This window comes from Peromyscus leucopus, chromosome 5 (genome assembly GCF_004664715.2).
Source record: "Peromyscus leucopus breed LL Stock chromosome 5, UCI_PerLeu_2.1, whole genome shotgun sequence".
Taxonomy (NCBI): domain Eukaryota; kingdom Metazoa; phylum Chordata; class Mammalia; order Rodentia; family Cricetidae; genus Peromyscus; species Peromyscus leucopus.
In genome coordinates, this window is record NC_051067.1 from 43,279,350 (window position 1) to 43,299,861 (window position 20,512).

Genomic DNA, 20,512 nt, shown 5'->3' on the forward strand with positions numbered 1-20,512 from the left:
GCTTATAATCACATGAAAAAAACTTATTTTAATTAAAATGGCTTAGAAAAGTATGATGTAGTTGGAACCCTGTCCTGATTGCAGTCTTCCTTTAAAAAGGAAGTATCTAACTTTTAAAAGCAAGGCTGCTACATGCCTTAAGGTGTGGAGAGTGATGTCACCCACTGGATCCATCCCTACCTTGGAGATCCGACTCTCATCCTTCCGTTTGGAACTCTGCAGAGCCTCCAAGTGATGGCGAGCACTGTCATAATCCACGAGCTTCCTGCTGCGCTTAGCGATGCGATTCTGCCAACATGGAAAACACATGTACTGAAGGAGAGGTGGTCACAGAGTCTCTGACTGCCAAAAGTCAAAGGTCAAATGCTTTCTGTGTTGAAAGCCTCTAAAAACTTTAAAAGAACCGCTGCATTTACGTATGTGCATGCCTGAGTGAGTACAGTTAAGGAACAATCTGTAGGAGTCTGTTCTCTCCTTCTACTGTGTGGCTTTCTGGGATTGAACTCAGGTGGGTCATCAGGCTTAGTGGCAAGTACCCCTACCTGCTGAGCCACCTCACTGGCATGGAAGGTGAGGGTTTTAACAGAAGATATGGGTGAGCAGGAATATGAGTAGGAAAAAAAGACCGCTAAAAATCAGAATGAAGTTTCTAGACCTTTGTGCGATAAAGGGTGTCCCTTCTGAAAATAATGAGGCCAACATGAGCAACTAAAGGCATATGTTTATAACAAAGAGTAGGAGAATCTCAGAGTTGCCTTAGGGCAGCAGGCAAAGCTGGACTCTATTAGCGTCTATGCTCACTCACAATATGCTTGCAGTCTGAAGATAGGAGAAAACTACCTTAGATTATGTTTTATGAGTGTAACAGCATACTAACTGCAGTTTCCTAAGACAGCTTTGCTTTCTCAGAAATCTTTTCCCAGTCTATCACTGTCCTTTGAGTATTAGAATGTCTAGAGCTATCACTTTGGAAATGTTGGTGTCCAGTATACAGGGATACTACTTGTGTGCTAGCTCATTCCCATGGCCACCTCATTAAGGAATTTTCACAAGCTTGCTCCTGAAATCCTGAGCCACTAGCTATGGAGTACAGCAACCTTGACAACACAAAAAAAAACTCCAGCCTCATGACCAAGTTTTTGATCAGGGCTGAACTTTGCTCAACCAGGGCCATCTTCATTTGCATGACCCCTACTTGCATAGGGATCATATAGCTAGAAATTGTGTGCACAATAACCCACATTAAGCTCCCAGTGTTGTATAGCAGCCACTGTGGACTGTTCTCCCTCATATGGAACAAGTTACTTTGCAGGAAGCTGCCCATAGAGAAACTCAACCTATGAGAAAAGGAATTTTTCAGGATGGAGACCTCCATTGCTCAAGGCCCTCTGCTTCAAGTTGAGCTCTGCTGACTTCCTAGCCTGCTGCCCTCTTACTGTGTTCTCTATGAACTAGTCTCCCTATTCTTGACTAATGAGTGAATGTAGTCATTGCTTGCTACCATAACAGCCAGTCCACTATAATAAGTTATCCATGTTGAAACCTAAAGAGGTAAACAGAATTGAAAAAGAGAACTTGGACAGGGGCAATAGCTCAGTGCATTCCTAGCACCCATAGCTTATTTGGGGAAACCACACCCATCCTCAGAAATGTATAAAGAGAGACTCCTAATTCTGCTACATGGGCTTCAGATTCCTCTCTTCACATACCCTGCCATGTTGTTTGTATTTCGTGTCTGGGTTCTCCTTAGAGCCCCACCATGCTGTTGTCTATTTGTCTTTCTATCCATGCTGCTAATAGCTCCTTTAGTAGTCCTTACTCTCTAACAATTTGTCTGTGACCCTCTTGAACCCCATCTGAGACCTTTCAATAACTATTTGTGTGTGTGTATCAGTATGCACATGTATATATTTACATGTGCTCGCAGGTATGTGCAGGTGCACACATGTATGTGGAGACCAGAGGTTAGAATCAGGTATCATCTTCCATTGTTCTCCACCTTAATTTTTGAGACAGGGTCTCTCACTGCATCTAGAGCTCACAGATTTAGTTGCTGGCCATCTAGGATTTCTGGTATCTGCTGCCTTACCCAGTTTCTTACTTGAGCATTGGGGATCCAAATTCAGACTCTCATGTTTGCACAACAAGACTTCACTGGTCCATCTTCCCAGCTGCTCAACCCCTATTATCTCTAAAATTCTGTATGCAATGAAGATAACTATATTGTCTTGTAAGCTGCTAAATCTCTTATTTGTTTAGTGATTCTCTTTATAATTTTTTAGATGTCCATCGTAGTAATCTTGGTTGGATCTAGAATCAATTAAACTTGATTGGATCTGGGATCAATTAAAAAATAAGCTTCTGGTCCTGCCTGTAAGAAAAAAGTTTTTTCATCAGGTTATTTGAAGTTACAAAACCCAGGCTAAACATGGCCGGCATCTTTTGGGGACAACTCAGATAAAAGGAGGTATTATGATATATGTACATGGGGGACCCCTCAGCTGGCCAGACCAGGGAGTCCCATGTTTGAGGGAAAACATGCTGGCATGTTGGGCAGATGCAGCGGCAGGCAGGCGAGACACACCATGCAGACATGGCATCCGCAGTGATGGCAGACATTCATTCATGGACATTCATTCACAAACCCGGCACTGCATCCACGCAGAAAGAGTTTGTTATAATATAGAGATAAAGAGACAGAAAGACAAAAAGGAGAGAGAGGAAGAGAAGAGAAGAGAAGAGAAGAGAAGAGAAGAGAAGAGAAGAGAAGAGAAGAGAAGAGAAGAGAAGAGAAGAGAAGAGAAGAGAAGTGGAGGTGTGTATACCTTATGGAGGGGAGGAAGGGGAGGGTGGAAGAGAGAGAGAGAGGAAGGGGAGGGTTTTTTATTTTATAATTTAATTTAATTTTACATATCAGCCACGGATTCCCCTGTTCCTCCCTCCTGCTGCCCTCCCCCAGCCCACCCTCCATTCCCATCTCCTTCAAGGCAAGGACTCTCCTGGGGATTCAGCTCAGCCTGGTATATTCAGTCGAGGCAGGTCCAGTCCCCTCCTCCCTTAAACTGGACATGAGTGGGGGTAATGAAGGGCAAGGGTTGAGGGAAAGAGAGCTCAGGGGAGTGGGAGATGCCAGCTGGATCAAGAACAGAGAGGGAGAACAAGGAAAAAGAGACCATGATAAATGGGGAAGGGTTTAAAATCCTTAAAATGAGGCTTTCATGTCAGGACTCAGGGAGGTGCCAAGTGGCGGGATTTCAAGGGGCCTGTCAGAATATTAACAGGAAGTACAAAGAGAGAAGTTTTGTTCTTTGCCTTCTTACCTTCACATTGTGTTGGCACCTTCATCTACCCTGTTTATTTTCTGACCGGTTAGCCTACTCTGTTGCTGCAATCACTGCTGCCATTCATTGCTAACATCAGAACCCAGCTTCTTTGGCCTTGGGACATGGACTGGGGACCAGTGGCTCCCTGGGAATTTCCCAGGCCTTCTGTGACAGACTGGGACTGCCCAGGCATCCAGATCTGTGGTATCTTAGCCTCTCCAGTATGAAGACAGCAGTTGGTAGAAAACCCAAAGCATGTCATGTACAGCAACCTAACCAATGCTCCATTAACATATTTGTTCTCTCTGTTCTGCTTCTCTATAGAATTCTGACAAATACAATCTCCTCTGTTGATATTCTCTTACTAAAGGGGAGCAGATAATCTCACTTCTTTCAATTAGGAAGACTGTGTATTTAACAGGAACCTCAGAAGGCTTTACATAAAGCTGAACTTATAAGAAAGAAAGATACAGAAAAGCATCCACCTCAAGACCTGAGAGGAAAAAAACATAAATGACCTGGATAAATGAGTTTCCAGCAAGAGCAAATCAACAGGGGCTGTGTCCATCTGAGATGCAGCAATAGACTCTAGCCTGAGACCTTTCTTTCCAGGCCTCTCATTACTTAAACTCGGTGCTATTTCCTGCCTGCTACTTCTCCATCATGAAATCAGATCATCCAGGAAAAGCCATAGTCCAGCAACAGGGACAACTAAAAACTGAGCTTCAAGATGTAAATTTACATTAACCTTACATTAGCTGAATGTCCTCTAACTTTAGCTTTTTTGTTTGTTTGTTTGTTTGCTTTGATTTTCCCAGAAAGGGTTTCTCTGTGTACCCCTGGCTGTCCTAGAACTCGCTCTGTAGACTAGGCTTGCCTTGAACTCAGAGATCTTCCTGTCTCTGCCTCTGCCTCTGCCTCTGCCTCTGCTGTCTGAGTGCTGGGATTAAAGGCATGCACTAACACCTAGCCCTAATTTTAGCTCTTATTTGTATTCCACCTAGGTATTTCTTTCAAGATTGAGTTGGGGGCAGAGAGAGAGGGTGAGGAAGACATACACACACACACACACATACACACACACACACACACACACACACACACACACAGAGAGAGAGAGAGAGAGAGAGAGAGAGAGAGAGACAGACAGACAGACAGACAGACACAGAGAGACAGAGAGATAGAATTCTCTGCTGAAGCTCTGGCAGGGAAAGTGATACCCTAAGACAGAGTCTGTGCCCCTCCCCTTCAGTTGTCAAACTATTGAGACAATGGACTCCAAAGAATAAAAATTTCCCCCAAATCCCATGCATGAGGAGGGACAACTAAAGCCACAGGAGGAACTGGTTTTTGGGGAAGAGATTTCACCCAGTTCCAGCATCTTACCCCACAGTTCAATGAGCTTAAATATACTTCCTGGGTTTTGTGTCACAAGGTTTTTACCACCACTTCAGAAAAGACTGAAGCCTGTCTCCTTTTTACAGGGATGGCCAAACTGTACATGAATCCATTTTCCTTTGTCAATTTCAGCTGCTCCCTCGTTTGTTTTAAAACACAGGGAAAGTGGGCATCAGGTTTATGAACCTAAGTGCTCAATAACCGAAGTACAGATCTGAGAAACCGATAAGGGAAAAATACTGACCTATGGACACCCAGGCCGGTCATGGTCAGACAATTTAAAATCAATAATAATGAAAAACATAGGCAGAGAAAAGTAACTGAACATGAACAAAACACAATAATGTGTATGTATGAAAATGAGAGAATGGAACTCATTCTTTTATATGCTAAGATAAAATGTAATTTAAAAACAGCGAAAGTATAATATGACTGTAAAAACTACAGCAAACTAAACTTTAGAAACCATACAAGTCACAAAATAGTAGACTAGATGTAAAGTACTTAAAAATAAATTATGAAAAAGAAACCTCTCAAGTCAGACTATACCCAGTAAAAACAACTTCCAGAAATGAAGGTGGAGGAAAATCAATTTCAGACAAACAAAAATAGGGAATTCATAATATAATAGCATATGTATTCAGCATAATACTTTTAACATCATAAATGGAACTGCATGATGCAGGGAGTCATATAAAGGGCAAACATCAAGGCAAATATATACAACTGCCTTTATTTTGAATTGTATGAAAGCATCACTACCCATTCAACCCAACAATAACAGCAGCAAAGCAGAAGCGATGTCTTATGGAGCTTACAACACATGCAGAGGGAAATACCAATAAATCATAGCACAAATGGAGAGGACTGGAGTAGTACATCACGAGCCTTGAAGATGATGTGCTAAGTAGTATAAACTGTGTGGAGTTAAGAAGGACAGTTGAAATGTATATTTATAAATGTGCAATAATCACTAAAGTGTTTAGTTAAAGAGGTGGAACCAAAAGGCCTGTAAGGTAAAATACATGGGATCTGAAATCCAGACTTAGATTCCGACTTAATTAGCCTGAGAGAAGATTTGGCAGTCATGCATTACAGGTCTCTGCAACTGTCTAGTTGTGCCCAGCTGGTCTAAAAATAAACACCATTTTATGGGAAGACATCCGAAAACCTTTGAAATTGGATATACTAACAAGAGGGGAAATGATGTTAATAATATATTTATGGTTTTACATAATACAGTAACCACTAAAGAATCAGTATGGATATGGTAAGGGTTATTTCCATTTCACTAATAGAGAATTTGGAGTTGCATGAGATTAACCTGTAACTTGCCTAGAACTATTCCCCATGTCTGAACCAAACAGGAATTGAATCAGAAATCCACTCTAACGCCGACACCAGGAGTAGACGAGGCAAGAGAAGCAACACTCACACAAGCAGCTGACTCTCAGGTGTGTGAGCGCAAGGTGAGCAGCTGCCGAAGACTGCCTTCTTCCAATTTGCACCTTCTGAGCTTCTCCCGCCTGACTTCCTGTCAAGCCTACCCTGTTCCTGGGGCTCTGTTAATGCTTCTTCCAGTGTCTCCACAGACTCCACTAATTATTCCTGCCACTCAGCACAACTTCTCCACAGCCTGCCGACACTGGTGACAGGCAGGTTCAGAAGGTCATTCAAACTAAGCAGCTTCGGATCTTAATTTTCATTCCAATGATATTTTTCTGTTTTTACTGCTTCCAAATGGCAATGAAATGCTTCAAGACCCATACACAGTGGCTTTAAGATAGCCGCTGAGCAGCCCAGGCATGGTAGAGCGAACGGACCTCTTGGGCCAGAAAGGTGATGAAGCTCACCGTTTTTAACAAGCACCTGACTGTTTCCTTCTTCGGGGCAGAAGCTTGTGTATCATTCAGCATCCCCAGAGCTCTTCCACACAGATGTGCCTCTGACCTAGGGACATCTTTAATATCTTCCAAATAGCAAATATTGAGCTACTGAAGATTGAATTGGTCTTTGAAAAGAGCTGAAATGCAGTTACTACCATGCTTTAGAATGAGGTGGAAGAGTCCACTGGTAATTCGGTTTTGTTCAAAAACATAAGTGAAGTGAATCTTGTGAGACATTTCCCTGTGTGACTGACAAGGCTCTCACAGAGGGTAGCTTACTAGGGCGGAAGTGAATATTTTAAGATCTGTCACTCGTTTGATACATACGGTTTTGTGCTGGAACAACAAATCAATCTAATTTCCTTTCCTGTATGACATTTTGGGAGTGTGAAGCAATAAATACATTAATTAATTAAAGAAAGCTTCATAAGAACAGAGTTACCTCAGATTAACTTTTTCATATAACACAATTCTAATTAGGTACCAATAGTAAACTTAATTAAATAAGTCAATTTAATAGTAATAAATGTTAAGCAATAATAAATTTAATTAAAATTTCTCAAAATTCCTCATTGCCCTAAATTTCTGTAGCTTATAAAATACTTTGTTATACTTTTAAAAATTCTCTAACAACCCTAATTTGGAATTCATTTTGGCACACTGAAGTCAATATATACTTAGTCGCTCATGCATGACTGCCAACTTAGAATTTAAACTACATTTTATAATAATTGCTCACAGCTGTAAGCCTGCCTGGGTTGGTGACATGTGGGTTTTTATTATAATGTTGATTTTTAGATGCCAGCGCTGCACAATGGGAACCATAACACAGAGTGCCCTGTCAGTCACAGCTCAAATGTCAAACATCATCCTCATGAATGGCACTTCATAGTTCTCTGTGATAAGCTCCAGTAAATGTTTGGGAATTTGCCTGAGGTTTTAAATGCATATGGCCTGTTGATTTCAATGGGCATCAAAGAAGTCAGTTTTGTTCTGTGCTTTGGAACCTTTCCACTTAGTTAATCTTACTCATAGTGCTCCTTTCCATCAATAATCCCTTCATTACGTATTCACCAATCCTCATTTTATGACCTTAGGGAGTCTGCTCCTACTTCTAAGTTGCACTCATTGAGTATATGTAAAATTTAAATCCGTTTTCACACACAGAAAAACAACTGAATATATCTATTGTCCCCACTCCAAACTGTCTCTTTCTTGAGATATCCACGCTAGTCCCTTGATTATTTGTCATGCTGCACAGTTTTCTAATCCTCTGCCTTGGCTGATAATTGTGTCAATGTAGCTTGAGAGTTAAGGCTAAAGGGAGAAGAGACTGATTCAGCCTCTTTATATGACACATGTAAACCTTAACATGCATTTGCCTTCAGTGTAGTATGAAGAAGCTCTTAATCCTGCTATTCCCAAACCCCCAGATATGCTGCAACTGAAGCATATCAACATTTGGGTGTGAATTCAATGATGAGCCTCAAGAAAGAGGCTCCTTAGGTAACAGTTCCACTGGGTATTATATCATGTTGATTTCAAATAAGGAAATGAACAGCCAGTATAATTGATTTGATTTGTTTCAACCCTGTAATTCTGTGCATGTTTGCTTTGTAATTATATACTTTTAGGAAACATAGGCAATAAAATCACTGCCTCTTGGTAATATTGAATTCAATATTTTCATTCTGAATGTCAATTTCCTTTCAGTTGTCTACTTACCTAGTGAACCCCGGCCTTACTTAGTTAAGTCACACTACAATAACACAACAGAACCAGAGAAGTGCCGGGCGTTGGTGGCACACGCCTTTAATCCCAGTACTTGGGAGGCAGAGGCAGGCGGATCTCTGTGAGTTCGAGGCCAGCCTGGGCTACCAAGTGAGCTCCAGGAGAGGCACAAAGCTACACAGAGAAACCCTGTCTCGAAAAACCAAAAAAAAAAAAAAAAAAGAACCAGAGAAGCTGCAAGCTGATTTAAATTTTTAAATAGGAGAATACTGTTTTTTCTTTATCCTCTTCTAACTTTTAGATCCCGATTTCATGGAGATTAAACTATCAGGCAATAGAGGTAATAGCAGAAGATGAAGGAATAAAACCTGGTTTCTGTTTCTTCCCTGGATACCCTGATTCAAACTACAAATCAATTCTCTGCTGGAAAACAGAAATTAGTTGAAAGGCTTTTACCTACACAGCAAGGGCAAAGAAAAGCCTTGGTTGAAAGATGCTCAACAAGTGTGTGGCCACTTGAAGAAGTTCCACTGCCTGGCACAGCCCAGGGTGTGTGGCTGCCATGCCTTCACCCCCAGCTCTTACCCGAGTAGAGAGTCTCAGAGCTCCTATGTGACAATGGACTTTTACGTGATATTCCTAGACTGGCCTTGTCTTGAAAAAGTATTGGGAAACCAACTACTCAATACACTGAGGAGCCAGGTCGATCTTGGATGACACTTGAATCTTGAACAGAATTGGACACCATTGCTGTTTCTCTGAGTTCAATGCAAGCAAAGCTTCTTAAAAGTCCAGACTCCTTCTCCTTCAGAAGGAAAATGTTCAACAAGTGTGCAATGGTCCCACTTTCACAGAGACTGCCTATGGAACTGGCTTTGGTCTCAGCACTGATGGAACCCAACTATTTCTAGATAATTGGAGATTTCCAAGAGCAGATGGATTGGGTGGTAGATATTGTTCCATTGGAAGCTCCACCTCAGCCCCGCTTCTCCCTCTCCAAACCCTGTCCCTTTCAAAAAGCCCACCAATTCATGGCTCCTCCCCCAGAGCTGCTCAAGACAATGCCTACAGGGTTTTTAAGCTCCAGCCCATAGACCTGCCATGGGATTTCTCTTCCTTCCTTCCCCAGAGATCATCCAGGAGTGGTCTGGTCTTATTAATTCAGCTTTATTTGGCTTATTGCATCAGTGGACAAACCTATTACTGGGGATTCAAAATACTTATCAGATATGTGCATAAAATATATTCAGTATTGAAAGTGTGAAACCTGGTGTGGAGCTTCACAGCTTCCATTTAAAATGCCAGTTTTTAGGTATGTAAGTACATGAAGTTGTATAGACTTTGGGTCTGGCTAATTTGGGTATGTGGTATTTTTATTTATTTGCAAGGGTTTTTATAATGTTTATTTTTAAAAGAACAGGAAGTGAGCTGTACTACAGAAAGACTGACTCGAAATCTGACCAGGATGACTATGAGGGTCTGGCCAAGAGGAGACCATCAATATGAACACATCAGAAATCAAAGACAGAGTGGGGATAAGAAACTCTCCTGAACCAAGAATGACATAAAATAAAGCAGACACATTAGTGTGTATAGTATAGTTCCCAGCATGCCTGAAAGCAACACCATTGAGCTTCTAACCTTTCCCAGACCTCTGGTCACTGCCTTGCCTGGAGGAGCTATATTTCTCAATAAACATTCTGTGTCCCTCATCAAATCCCTTATTCTGAAACATAAGAACCAGGAAATTCTAGTCGCTGCCTTCTAGACTCCAATGTCTGCTGACAGGTGACTATGTCTAATTTGCAGACACCAGCACCAAAACTCAAAGCAAATGAAAACATAGGGAAGAAATCACTGGTTATTATGTTAACATTGGGAATCTATCATTCAGATTTGTTTACTTGACACATAGCCACCCAGAAGAATATGATTGGAGAGATCCAATTAAGTTCTTGCCCAGTACTCCAGAAAGCCGCAACTGTTCTTTCCATTTTAGCCAGTTCTTATTCATACCCTGTGGGAGCAGAAAAAGCTAGCTCTCGACCTGCATTCTGTTTTAGTGAAGCTGCTTCATTTCACTGTGCAGACAAGGCCAGGGCATTTCTTACAGGAGGTTTTCTGATATTTGTTTACAACTATAGAGAAGGTTGGTTCGTGGTGGATTTGTGCAAGGAAATGCTCCAGAGGCCCACGGGTACTGGTTCATAGCCTCCTCACACTACTAGAAAGTCAATGTGCCCTGACTCCATCTTGAACACAGAAGCAAAAGGGCTAATGCTGCATGTCAAATACACCTAAATACAGAAAAAAAAAAAATACCCAGGTACACTGTCACCATGTGTAAAATTAACAGTAAATAGTGAGATATCAGATTTCTCTTCACATTTACAGTTAGTTAGGTTTCTCTATTCTCTGTGACCATTTATTCTAATGAAAATCACCCCACAAAGTTTGAATATCATTGGATTTTTTTGTACGTTTGGCTTCTGATCTAAAGTATCTACAGGCTTGAAAAGACTTTAGCAAAGAAAGAAACACTGAAGCGTTCACTAAGAGAGACACTTTGATTTCTGTAGCTGGATTTTATTTCATGATAATAGGAATAGAATAAAAACCTATGCTTGACTAAAGGAAAAGTTACAAATGTCTTTCATTTTAGTTTGAGAACTTTTAATTCTCCTCTGTTGCCCTGGTTTCAAGAACTACATGAGACCATTCAATTATTTCCTTCACACACAGAGAGTGAAATACCTTTATGTCAGGAAATTGGCCCAGGTAGGTGTCCAGTGTCAGCAAGGACCCATCCACTAGTTTTTGATGGAAATCTTCCCACAGCACATCACATTTCTAAAAGAGAAATAGACTGTGACTCAGTAATCTCAGACACATTTCACTAAACTTCTAGAATATCTAAAACCACAAAACTTGGGAAGCAATACTTCCTGAGATATGAGAAGATGCAGTATGAGCTAATTAGGATGCCAATGTTCAGGCAGTCTGTTGTAGTTAACAACACAAGCTAAGAGCATGGCTTGTTTAAAATCCATATCTGATTCTGAATTACTAAAGAGTGGGGATGCTTTAACAGGTTCCCAGGTCCCAGTGGATGGACAGTGGAGCTAAAAGATTGAGAAGAACTCCTGTGAAACAGCGAATTTATCTGCAGCATTGATCAAATTAGAGCCAACCCAGACAGAAACAAACAACAAAATATGGCTGAAACCTCATTTATAGAATGAAAAATCTGTCATACTGGGATACTTTTACCAGTTGTGAGGTTTCCAGCAGATTGGAAAAGAAAAAGATGTCTGGTATTTGTCAACCTAACATGCCGTGTCTGAACTGTCACTTCCAAATTTATGTGAGTAGTAAATCTTTTTCTTTAAACTTTCTTTTTATTTATTCTTTGTGTCTTAAACATCATGCATTTTGATCCCATTCATTTACTTGTCCCTTTGTATCTGCCCTCTGCCCTTGCAACATCCCCCCCCCCCAACAAAATAAAATTTAAGAGAAAAAAAGAAGAAGAAAATCTCATCATGGAAGCTGCAGTGTGACACAGTGAGTCATGCAGCAAACCCTTTTGTCTATACATCTTTACTTCCAAGTGTACATTGCAAAGAGTCACTGGTCTGGTTCAATATTTCTAGTGAATATAAATGCCGGGCCCTCACTGGGACTCCTCTTGGATGTCCTGCTGTTGCCCTTTGTCATGGAGATCCTGCAGCTTTAGGTCTACAGGACCAGACTGGTCCCTTCACATGCACCCTCAGATCACAGGTGGGGTGGATGTTGGGGTGAACCAACTCATAACCCTGGTTCTGAGCCTGAGTAGTTGCAGGGTTGGTCAGTCTCCCAGATCTCCCCTGTCCTCACCACCAGCGTTGCCCTGACTTGTTCACCCCTTGCAGCAATAAGCAAGGGACAGGGCCAGTTCTGCTTTCACACCCTCAAGGTTGGCTCTCTCACACCTGGACCATCAGGGCCAGCTCTTCTGTGTTGCCCAGGCAAGGCACAGAGCCCGCTTTCCTGAGTGCTGCAGCTGGTAAGGGGGCGGGTCCACCACAGGCTGCAGGGGTAGCGGAGGAGGGTACATTTCCCTCACCATCAATGAGTGGTAATTCTTGATCTTGTTAAAAAACAAATTTACAGCTGGATACAATGCTTCATACCTATAATCCTTGAACTTGGGAAATAGAGATGAGAAGATCAAGGCTAGCTTCAGCTGCACAGTAAGTTTGAATCCAGTTTAGGCTACATGAGATCATTTCCAAAACAAACAAATGAAGCTTGATTTGCATTTTGTTCCCTTTTTAGCACATCAAAAACTAATCCTAGTTATTATAATGCCCAACTGAAGAATCTTATGCAAATAAAGTAATTTAAATCCACTGAATGAAAAGGGCTCATCATTGGTGGTGAGTAGATACTCTGAACATGTAATGATCAGTTGCTCTGTTATCCAAAGGATGAGGTTTGCACATGGAACTGAGGGTCCAAATATCCTGGAATCCACAGGGACCCCTGTAGTATTGCAGTCATTTCATTAAAGAATCAGTGTCAATATTGGCATTGCCACAGACAAAATGGAATCATGTAATGTTTGAAGGATAAGAATACACTTTTCTCATTCACTTCTCCTTCACAGGGTCATCCATGTGTCCCTCCTAGGGTCTTTCCCTGTTAGCTAGCCTCTCTGGAGTTGTGGGTTGCAGTCTGACCATCCCTTTAGTGTCCACTTATGAGTGAGTACATACTATGTTTGTCCTTCTGAGTCTGGGTTACCTCACTCAAGATGATATTTTCTAGTTCTATCCATTTGCCTGCAAAATTCATGATATCATTGTTTTTTACTGCTGAGTAGTACTCTATAGTGTATATGTGTCATATTTTCTTTGTACATTCTTCAGTTGAGGGGCATCTAGGTTGTTTCCAGGGTCTTGCTATTATGAATAATGCTGCTATGAACATAGTTTCATGAGTGGACTGGGTGTGGGGGGTGGCAGAGGGCGAGGAGTGGGGGATGAGAACATAGGGAAATGGGAGGGTCAAGCTGTAACAGAGAGAGAGTGGGAGGGCAGGGAGGAAGATACCATGATAGATGAGGACATTATGGGAATAAAAGAGGCAGAGTGCTGGGGAGGCTCTCAGGAATCCACAAGGTTGACCCCACCTTGGTCTGCTGGCAGTGGTCCAGAGGGTGCCCAGACCGGTCTACTCTGGTGACCAGCCTAGCAAATAATCTAGTTGTCATCATAGAGCCTTTGTCCAGTGACTGATGGAGGCAGATACAGAGATCCATGGCCAGGCACCAGGCTGAGCTCCAGGAATCCAAATGATGAGAGAGAGGAGAGATACTGCAGGCAAGGGACTTCGAGATCATGATGGGAGGATATGCAGAAATGACCAGCCACACTAGTGGAAGCCCATGAACTGTGGACTGGTGGCTGTGGAGCCCCCATGGGAGTGGACTAGGCCCTCTGGATATAGAAGATGACTGTTTGGCTCAAACTGTTTGGGGGGTACCCAGGCAGGTGGATCAGGATCTGTCTCTGGTCTATGGGCAGGCTTCTGGAATTCGGTGCCTGTGATGTGACACCTTGCACAGTCTTGGTGCAGTGGGAAGGGCCTTAGACCTGCCTAGGCTCAGTGTGCTGGGCTCTGCTGACTCCCCATTGGAGACCTCGATTTGGGGGAAGTAGGGATACAGGGTGGCTTGGGAAAGAGGGCTGGGAGGGTGATTGGAGGAAGGAGGGTGGAATCTGTGGATACTATGTGGAGTGATAGAAAATTTCTTAATAAAGAAAAATGAAAAAAAAAAAAAAAAAAACCAGCTAGCTCAAAGCCTAAGCCATTAGGCCAAACAGTTTAAAAAAATACACTTTTCCATTATTCTTTGAATTTTCCCTGTTCACGATGAGTTTTGAGAATATATTATTAGTCAGAAATGTACAAAGTGAGATAAGCATTTAACAACATGCTGTTGAAATATGGTGTTTTTATACTGAAAAAGTAAGATGATAAAAACACTTGATAATTGCATTAGAAAATGGTGTGTGGGAAGAGTTTTGCCAAATCCACATCCTGAAAGATTTTAGAAGATGGAGTATATCCAACAGCATCATTTCTCATGGATAGATGCACTCTTATTTCAGTTCTAATGAGATCACAAAGGTCAACATCAGGGTGTCAGCACTGTCAGGCAGCAGTCGGAGACTCTCTGTGAATCGCTTTTCCAAGGCTGTAAAGATGTGCAGCTCATAGAATTGACTGTCCCCTGGGCTTTGGCTCTGTCATCTAACTCGGATCTCTTGTTCCGAGAGGAACTATATTGATTCATCTAAAGTGACGATAAGACAAACAATTGCTCTTCGTTTCAATAGAGAACTTGTAGGGAAGACAGTAGTCTGTCTTCAGTGACCACAATATCAGTGACCACAACATTAATGACCACAACATCAGCGACCACAACATCAGTGACCACAACATGCTCTGGACACTGACTAGGGTTCCTGAACACAAAGACTTCAAATGTGTTTTCAGTTAGTACAATTATTATTTGCATCTTGTACATGGGAATGAATCCCATGAAGACAAAGGAACTACCTGAGGTCACACAGTCATTCTGGCTGTCCAACTTTCCACAGAGTAGTGACACCCACTTGCTCACTTCCTGTAGGCCAGGCAACCCAGAGCTATAGTCTTCAGGTATGAGGGTATTTCTAAGTCCAAAAATGCCATGATGTTCAGTTGATCTTAGTGAATCGACTAACAGTGCTATGGAGGATGGGCAGTCTTCTGAGCTTTTGCTTCTGCATTCCAAGAGGGTTGGTTAAAAGGGAGACAGGATGAAAGGGTGAACTACTGCATAAAAACCACACCTATAAAAAGGCTTTCCCAAAAACATCGTTACAACCTATGTTATGTAATGGAAAAGTGCTGTGGATATCGCTCTATATAAATAAAACACTGATGGCCAGTGACCAGACAGGAAGTATAGGCAGGACAAGGAGAGAGGAGAATTGGGGAAACAGGAAGAAGGAGGGAGAGACACTGCAGCCACCGCCAGGACAAGCAGCATGTAAAGACACCGGTAAGCCACGAGCCACATGGCAAGGTATAGATTTATAAAAATGGGTTAATTTAAGATATAAGAACAGTTAGCAAGAAGCCTGCCATGGCCATACAGTTTATAAGTAATATAAGCGTCTGAGTGATTATTTTGTACGTGAATTGTGGGACTGTGGGGCTTGGGGAACCTGGAGAGAAGCTCTCCAGCAACAGAAAAGAGCTATTGTTAGTTTGAAGAAAAGCAATCTTTAAGCCAAACCTTCTCAAAAGTTTTGGAATTGTTTTTGGAATCAGCTTCCCCTCACACTACAAGTGGGAGATGACTTAGGCAGTAGAACTCCAGGCTGCTTTCTGAGTATCTAGTCTTGCTTTGTGATTGCTGCCCTGAAGTGGGGAAGGGAGGTGGGAGGAGCAGTGGAAGCCTTCTGGAAGCCTCTCTAGGACTCCTGTGAGCTGCCACCCAGCTCTTACCTCACCAACCATCTTCACATCTTCCCGTCCATACCAATCTGGCTCGTAGACTTCATGAAGTGACTCGGTGAGCTTCATTGAGGCCTCCTGCATGCCTGGCATTGGAGAGAAACAGTTCCTGTTACACGGAATGGGGGAGGCACTGCTCTCTTCTCCCCCGCTTTGACAAGTGACACAGAAACAGCGGTGAAGGCACAGCACACCCCCTCTGTGCTCGAGAGTCTCTGGTTCTCATAGTCCTTCTCACGGGACACCTTTTCAGTTACTTACACCATGGTAGCAAAACACTGGGTCTCAGAAGAAGTCAACACTGTCATATTCTAAGAACTGCAACAACAATGTGCTCTAGTCACTTAAAGGGAGTCTAACAACAAATATCTAGAACACCAAAACCATAGACAAAGCTGCAAAATTCTAAAAGCAAAATTAAGCCTGAGTCACTGTGTAAAAAAATACTTTCAAAGCAAGTAGAAACAGTATAAATAGGACTTTAATATATATCAGTTGAAAGTGGTTACTTGATTTAAACAGTAAAATTCTTGAAAGTGGTTACAATTCAAGCGGTACTTAGGTTTAAAAAAGACAAGTAAAAATGTGTTTTCTCAATATCTCTCAAAACTATATTCATAGTTTTGAATATTTGAATAAAACCTTTCAGAAAGCTTTGACTTCATGAGCCTATGGGTTTAAATTTTCTTTACATATCAGTAGGTTACAAACATGCACTTATTAATAATAGTAACAATGTGGAGTGTCTATGAGCAGTGAGGGTATAGAGCATCTCCAGGGCTTTGCAGTCACCACCCCCTTACTTCCTCCTGACATGGCCAGACCCAGCAAAGCATGAAGGATATGGTGCAAATGCTGGGTCCACATGGAGGTGGCTCATGAATGACCAGAATTATAGGCAAACAATTGCTGGAAGACCCCACCTGGCCAAGTTGGTGTCTAAGCTTTTGTCACTAAGGGGTTAACAAAGGAAAGCAGGGAAAACTTAATGCAGTGAAGCAAAAATTAAAACCATTTGCAAATTGAAAATAGCCACATGATTGCTGGACAGATGGTAATCAGTTCTGGGTTCACCAAGAAGCATAAAAGGACAAAATAAAAGAGGTCTGAGATGACAGTGTATATCCCAGAAAAGTGTGTGAAAGCCAGCGCACAATTTGACATGTAAGCCTATGTTTTCTCTGTCTCCCTGACAATTATACATAGGCAATGGTCCTCACACCCTTGAGGTTTGGTGTGCCTCAAGCCACATGAGGTGAGAAAGCCTGTAAAGAAGAGTGCACTACTGAGCGTGGCTGGAGATGTCCTTGACAATGAGGTGCGAAGCCCATGTGGCTGAAGAGACTTGCACGAACATCTGGACCGAAGGCAGGGAGAGTTAGTGAAGACTGAATCCTCTGTGGAACCAGGTGAACCGCAGTCATACAAGCATAGACAAGGCAGAGGTGACACAGAACCTGTGCCCACCCCTACATTCAAGCAAGTAAAGACATATTCAACCATGATAAGATCACCACTGAGGTGAAAACTATATCATATGTCATATTCACCCCAACCCAGATACACGCAAACTTGCACAAGAAACATGCTCCTCCATTTCATGACAAACACTAGTTACTGGTTGTTGTGCTTCTATAATCCAAATGACAAATGCTTCTGGAATTTTCTTTAAGTCTTTGAGTCTGAAGAAAATTATAAATAGCTATGGAAACAGGTTCTGGATAAGCTGGGGATGGCACTGCCAGCCAAATGACCTTTGTGGTGTAAAATGAAACTGACCTCACTCAAAACAAAGTTTTGTAAAGTTTTACTCATCTGCTAAAAGCACAATGTTACAGTAATGCTTCTATTAGACCAAAGTGACTATCCATTAGTGTGCATATACACAGGGAATTTGGAAGATGCCATTTTAACATAGAAATGGGTTCCAAGAAGTTGACTCTATGCATAGGAAGCAGGTGGACTGTAGTTGCAATTTTCTTTGGGCCACCAACCAGCTTCTCAAATAAAGACAACACATAGACATTATTATGAATGTGCAGCCTTAGTTTAAACTTGTCCTGCTAGCTCTTTTAACTTAATTTAACCTGTTTCTATTCATCTTCATTTCGCCTTGGGGCCTTTTACCTTAATTCTGTATGTCCTACTTCCTGCTTCCTCTGTGTCTGACTGGCTGGCCCCTGGCATTTTCCTGCCCTCTCCTTTTCTTTCTTCTTTCTGGAGCCTAAATGCCTCCTCTTACTTAATCCCCCTGCCCAGGAGTTCTACCTATACTTCCTCCCTCCATTCAGCTTTTTATTAGATCAATCAAGTGCCTTAGACAAGGTAAAACAGCAACACATCTTTACATAATTAAACAAATGTAACACATCTTTGCATAATTAAATATTCCTCAACAATAGACTGAGACCCAAATAAACAAGGGTGAGCCTTCCTTTTGAGGGGCACAAAGGCTTTCAGGCATTTTAACAGCTGAGGGTTTTTCTATTTGAATTCGTCTCCCAAAGTTTACGTTTTAGAAATTTAGTCCCTGATAAAGCACTGTTGGGAGGTGGGGGCTTTAAGCAGGAATTGTCAGGAGGTTCTGTGCTAAAGAATGGATTGATGGTGCTATTGAACAAGTAGGCTTATTATCAAGAGGGTGGGGACTTCTAAAGGATGAGTTTGTCATTTCTCTCTCCCTTGCCCAGGGAATGCTTCTGCAGTGGTGTGGTGTGGCAGAGAAACTTTCCAGAGGTGGAATTTTGATCTTGAACTTCTCCGACTCCAGATGAGCCATTCAGTTTCTATTCATTATAAATTACCCAGTAGCACAAAACAAAACTAAACCCAAGAACTCACTCTGATGGCAGAATATAATACAAGAAAAGAACAAACAGCTAAAATCTAGTTTCTTTACATGTAATTTATTAACCTCAGAGCAGAGTTCATGCTGAAAGCTACTACTGGCAGTTAATATCTAATACATGATATTTTATAAAATTAGTAATAGACAAGTTTTTCTGGCAACTACAGACCACCACATACAGGGAGAATATTCAGTTCCTATTGGATAGGAGCCTCTATTCAAAATTTTAGACTTTCTCCAAAACATTTAATAAGATAGATTTCCATTTAATGACAACTTCATGACCTTGCTTTTATCCTCTAAGAGTAGAGGTAGAGTACACACCTTTAATCTCAGCACTCAGGAGGTAGAGCCAGGTGGATCTCTGTGAGTTTGAGGCCAGCCTGGTCTACACAGTGAGATCCAGGACAGACACCAAAACTACACGGATAAACACTGTCTCAAAAACACCCCCCCCCCCCAAAAAAAGACTAGCAGTAGAGATTGCACTCCAGTGAGTACTCTTTGCTTGCTTAGCCTCAGAGTATATATTTTAGTTAAAAATAATACAGCCAACCACCCCAACAAGCCTGTAAAATATTGTCAATGGAATCACTCTATGTGGGGTGACAGTGCTCCCTGAAAGAGCCACAGATCACCTAATAGAAACCCTAATTCCAGGCAAAGAAACCTTTCTTCTTATTGTTGGTCAGGAGTACTCAAGACTCTCAAAACAATGTAGGCTGCTGCCATGATCCTCGTTGTCTCCCAGAACTTGAAGGTAAAATCCTATTTCTGAAGACATACCACACATATCAGACATGGGACTTGGAAGAATAGAGCTGGAACTAACCTGGAAGCTTCCTTCCAGAGGATTAGCTCTCATAGTATTAGAAACACCAAGCAAGCTGTCAAGGCAGAAAAGAAACCAATAGTCTCCCCAAATGGAAAGCCTACAAACCACAGCAATGATAAGCATGAGAAGATTGTTCCAAGGGTACGATAGTAGCACTTTCATCTGAGGGGTTACCAACTGCTATCTCGTCAGACTCAAGGCTGTTCAACTGGAGGGAATTCATGCTTGATACTATAAACCTAGCAAATTACTGCTGGTTGGAGGAGTAATGGACTCTAGAGGAGAGATTACCTACTATTCCCAATTTTCTAAATCAGTATAGTTTCTAACTGTATTCTAAAGACTTAGCCTTACAACCATGATGAAGCGTAGCTTTTATCCCTCATCAAAGAAGCTAATTTTAGGTAGTAGACAGAGCGCCACAGATGGCCAAAATGCAGAGAATAAATAGCCACAGTGAAACAAACTCCAATTGGCATATCTACAACACAACTTCTATGCCTAAGGTTCAATGAATATCTCAGGGTTCTAGGTTTTTTTTTTTTTTTTTCATTTTTTGAGACAGAGTTTCTTTGTGTAGCTTTGTGCCTTTCCTGGAACTCACTTGGTAGCCCAGACTGACCTCGAACTCACAGAGATTCGCCTGGTTCTGCCTCCCAAGTGCTGGGATTAAAGGTGTGCGTCACCACCTCCCGGCAGGGCTCTAGTTTTGAGACAGTGCCTGTGAATGCAGACAGTGGCTCAATGCTTCTCCTAAAATTGCTGCAGCTTCCAGAATCCCCTGGGGCTAAATCTCGTTCCTTTGTGTTGTTGCTATGATCTTATGTGCATTGCAGTACTATCAATTATCCAATGTATTCTGTGAAAACAGAAATTGGCCTCTAGTAAAATGTTCCACAATGTGGAACTTCAACGCATAGTGAAAAGTCTTCACAAT

At 41.9% G+C, this 20,512-nt stretch overlaps 1 protein-coding gene across 1 annotated transcript in view; it reads right to left on the bottom strand.

Moving 5' to 3' along the window:
* Amph (amphiphysin) overlaps positions 1-20,512 on the bottom strand; it is a 200,061-nt gene that overhangs the window by 66,623 nt on the left and 112,926 nt on the right. The window contains exons 4-6 of the mRNA XM_037206457.1: positions 15,884-15,978; positions 11,093-11,188; positions 181-288 (exon numbers count right to left, since the gene is read on the bottom strand). Coding sequence (XP_037062352.1) covers positions 181-288; positions 11,093-11,188; positions 15,884-15,978 — 299 coding nt within the window. The remainder of the gene's footprint in view (positions 1-180; positions 289-11,092; positions 11,189-15,883; positions 15,979-20,512) is intronic.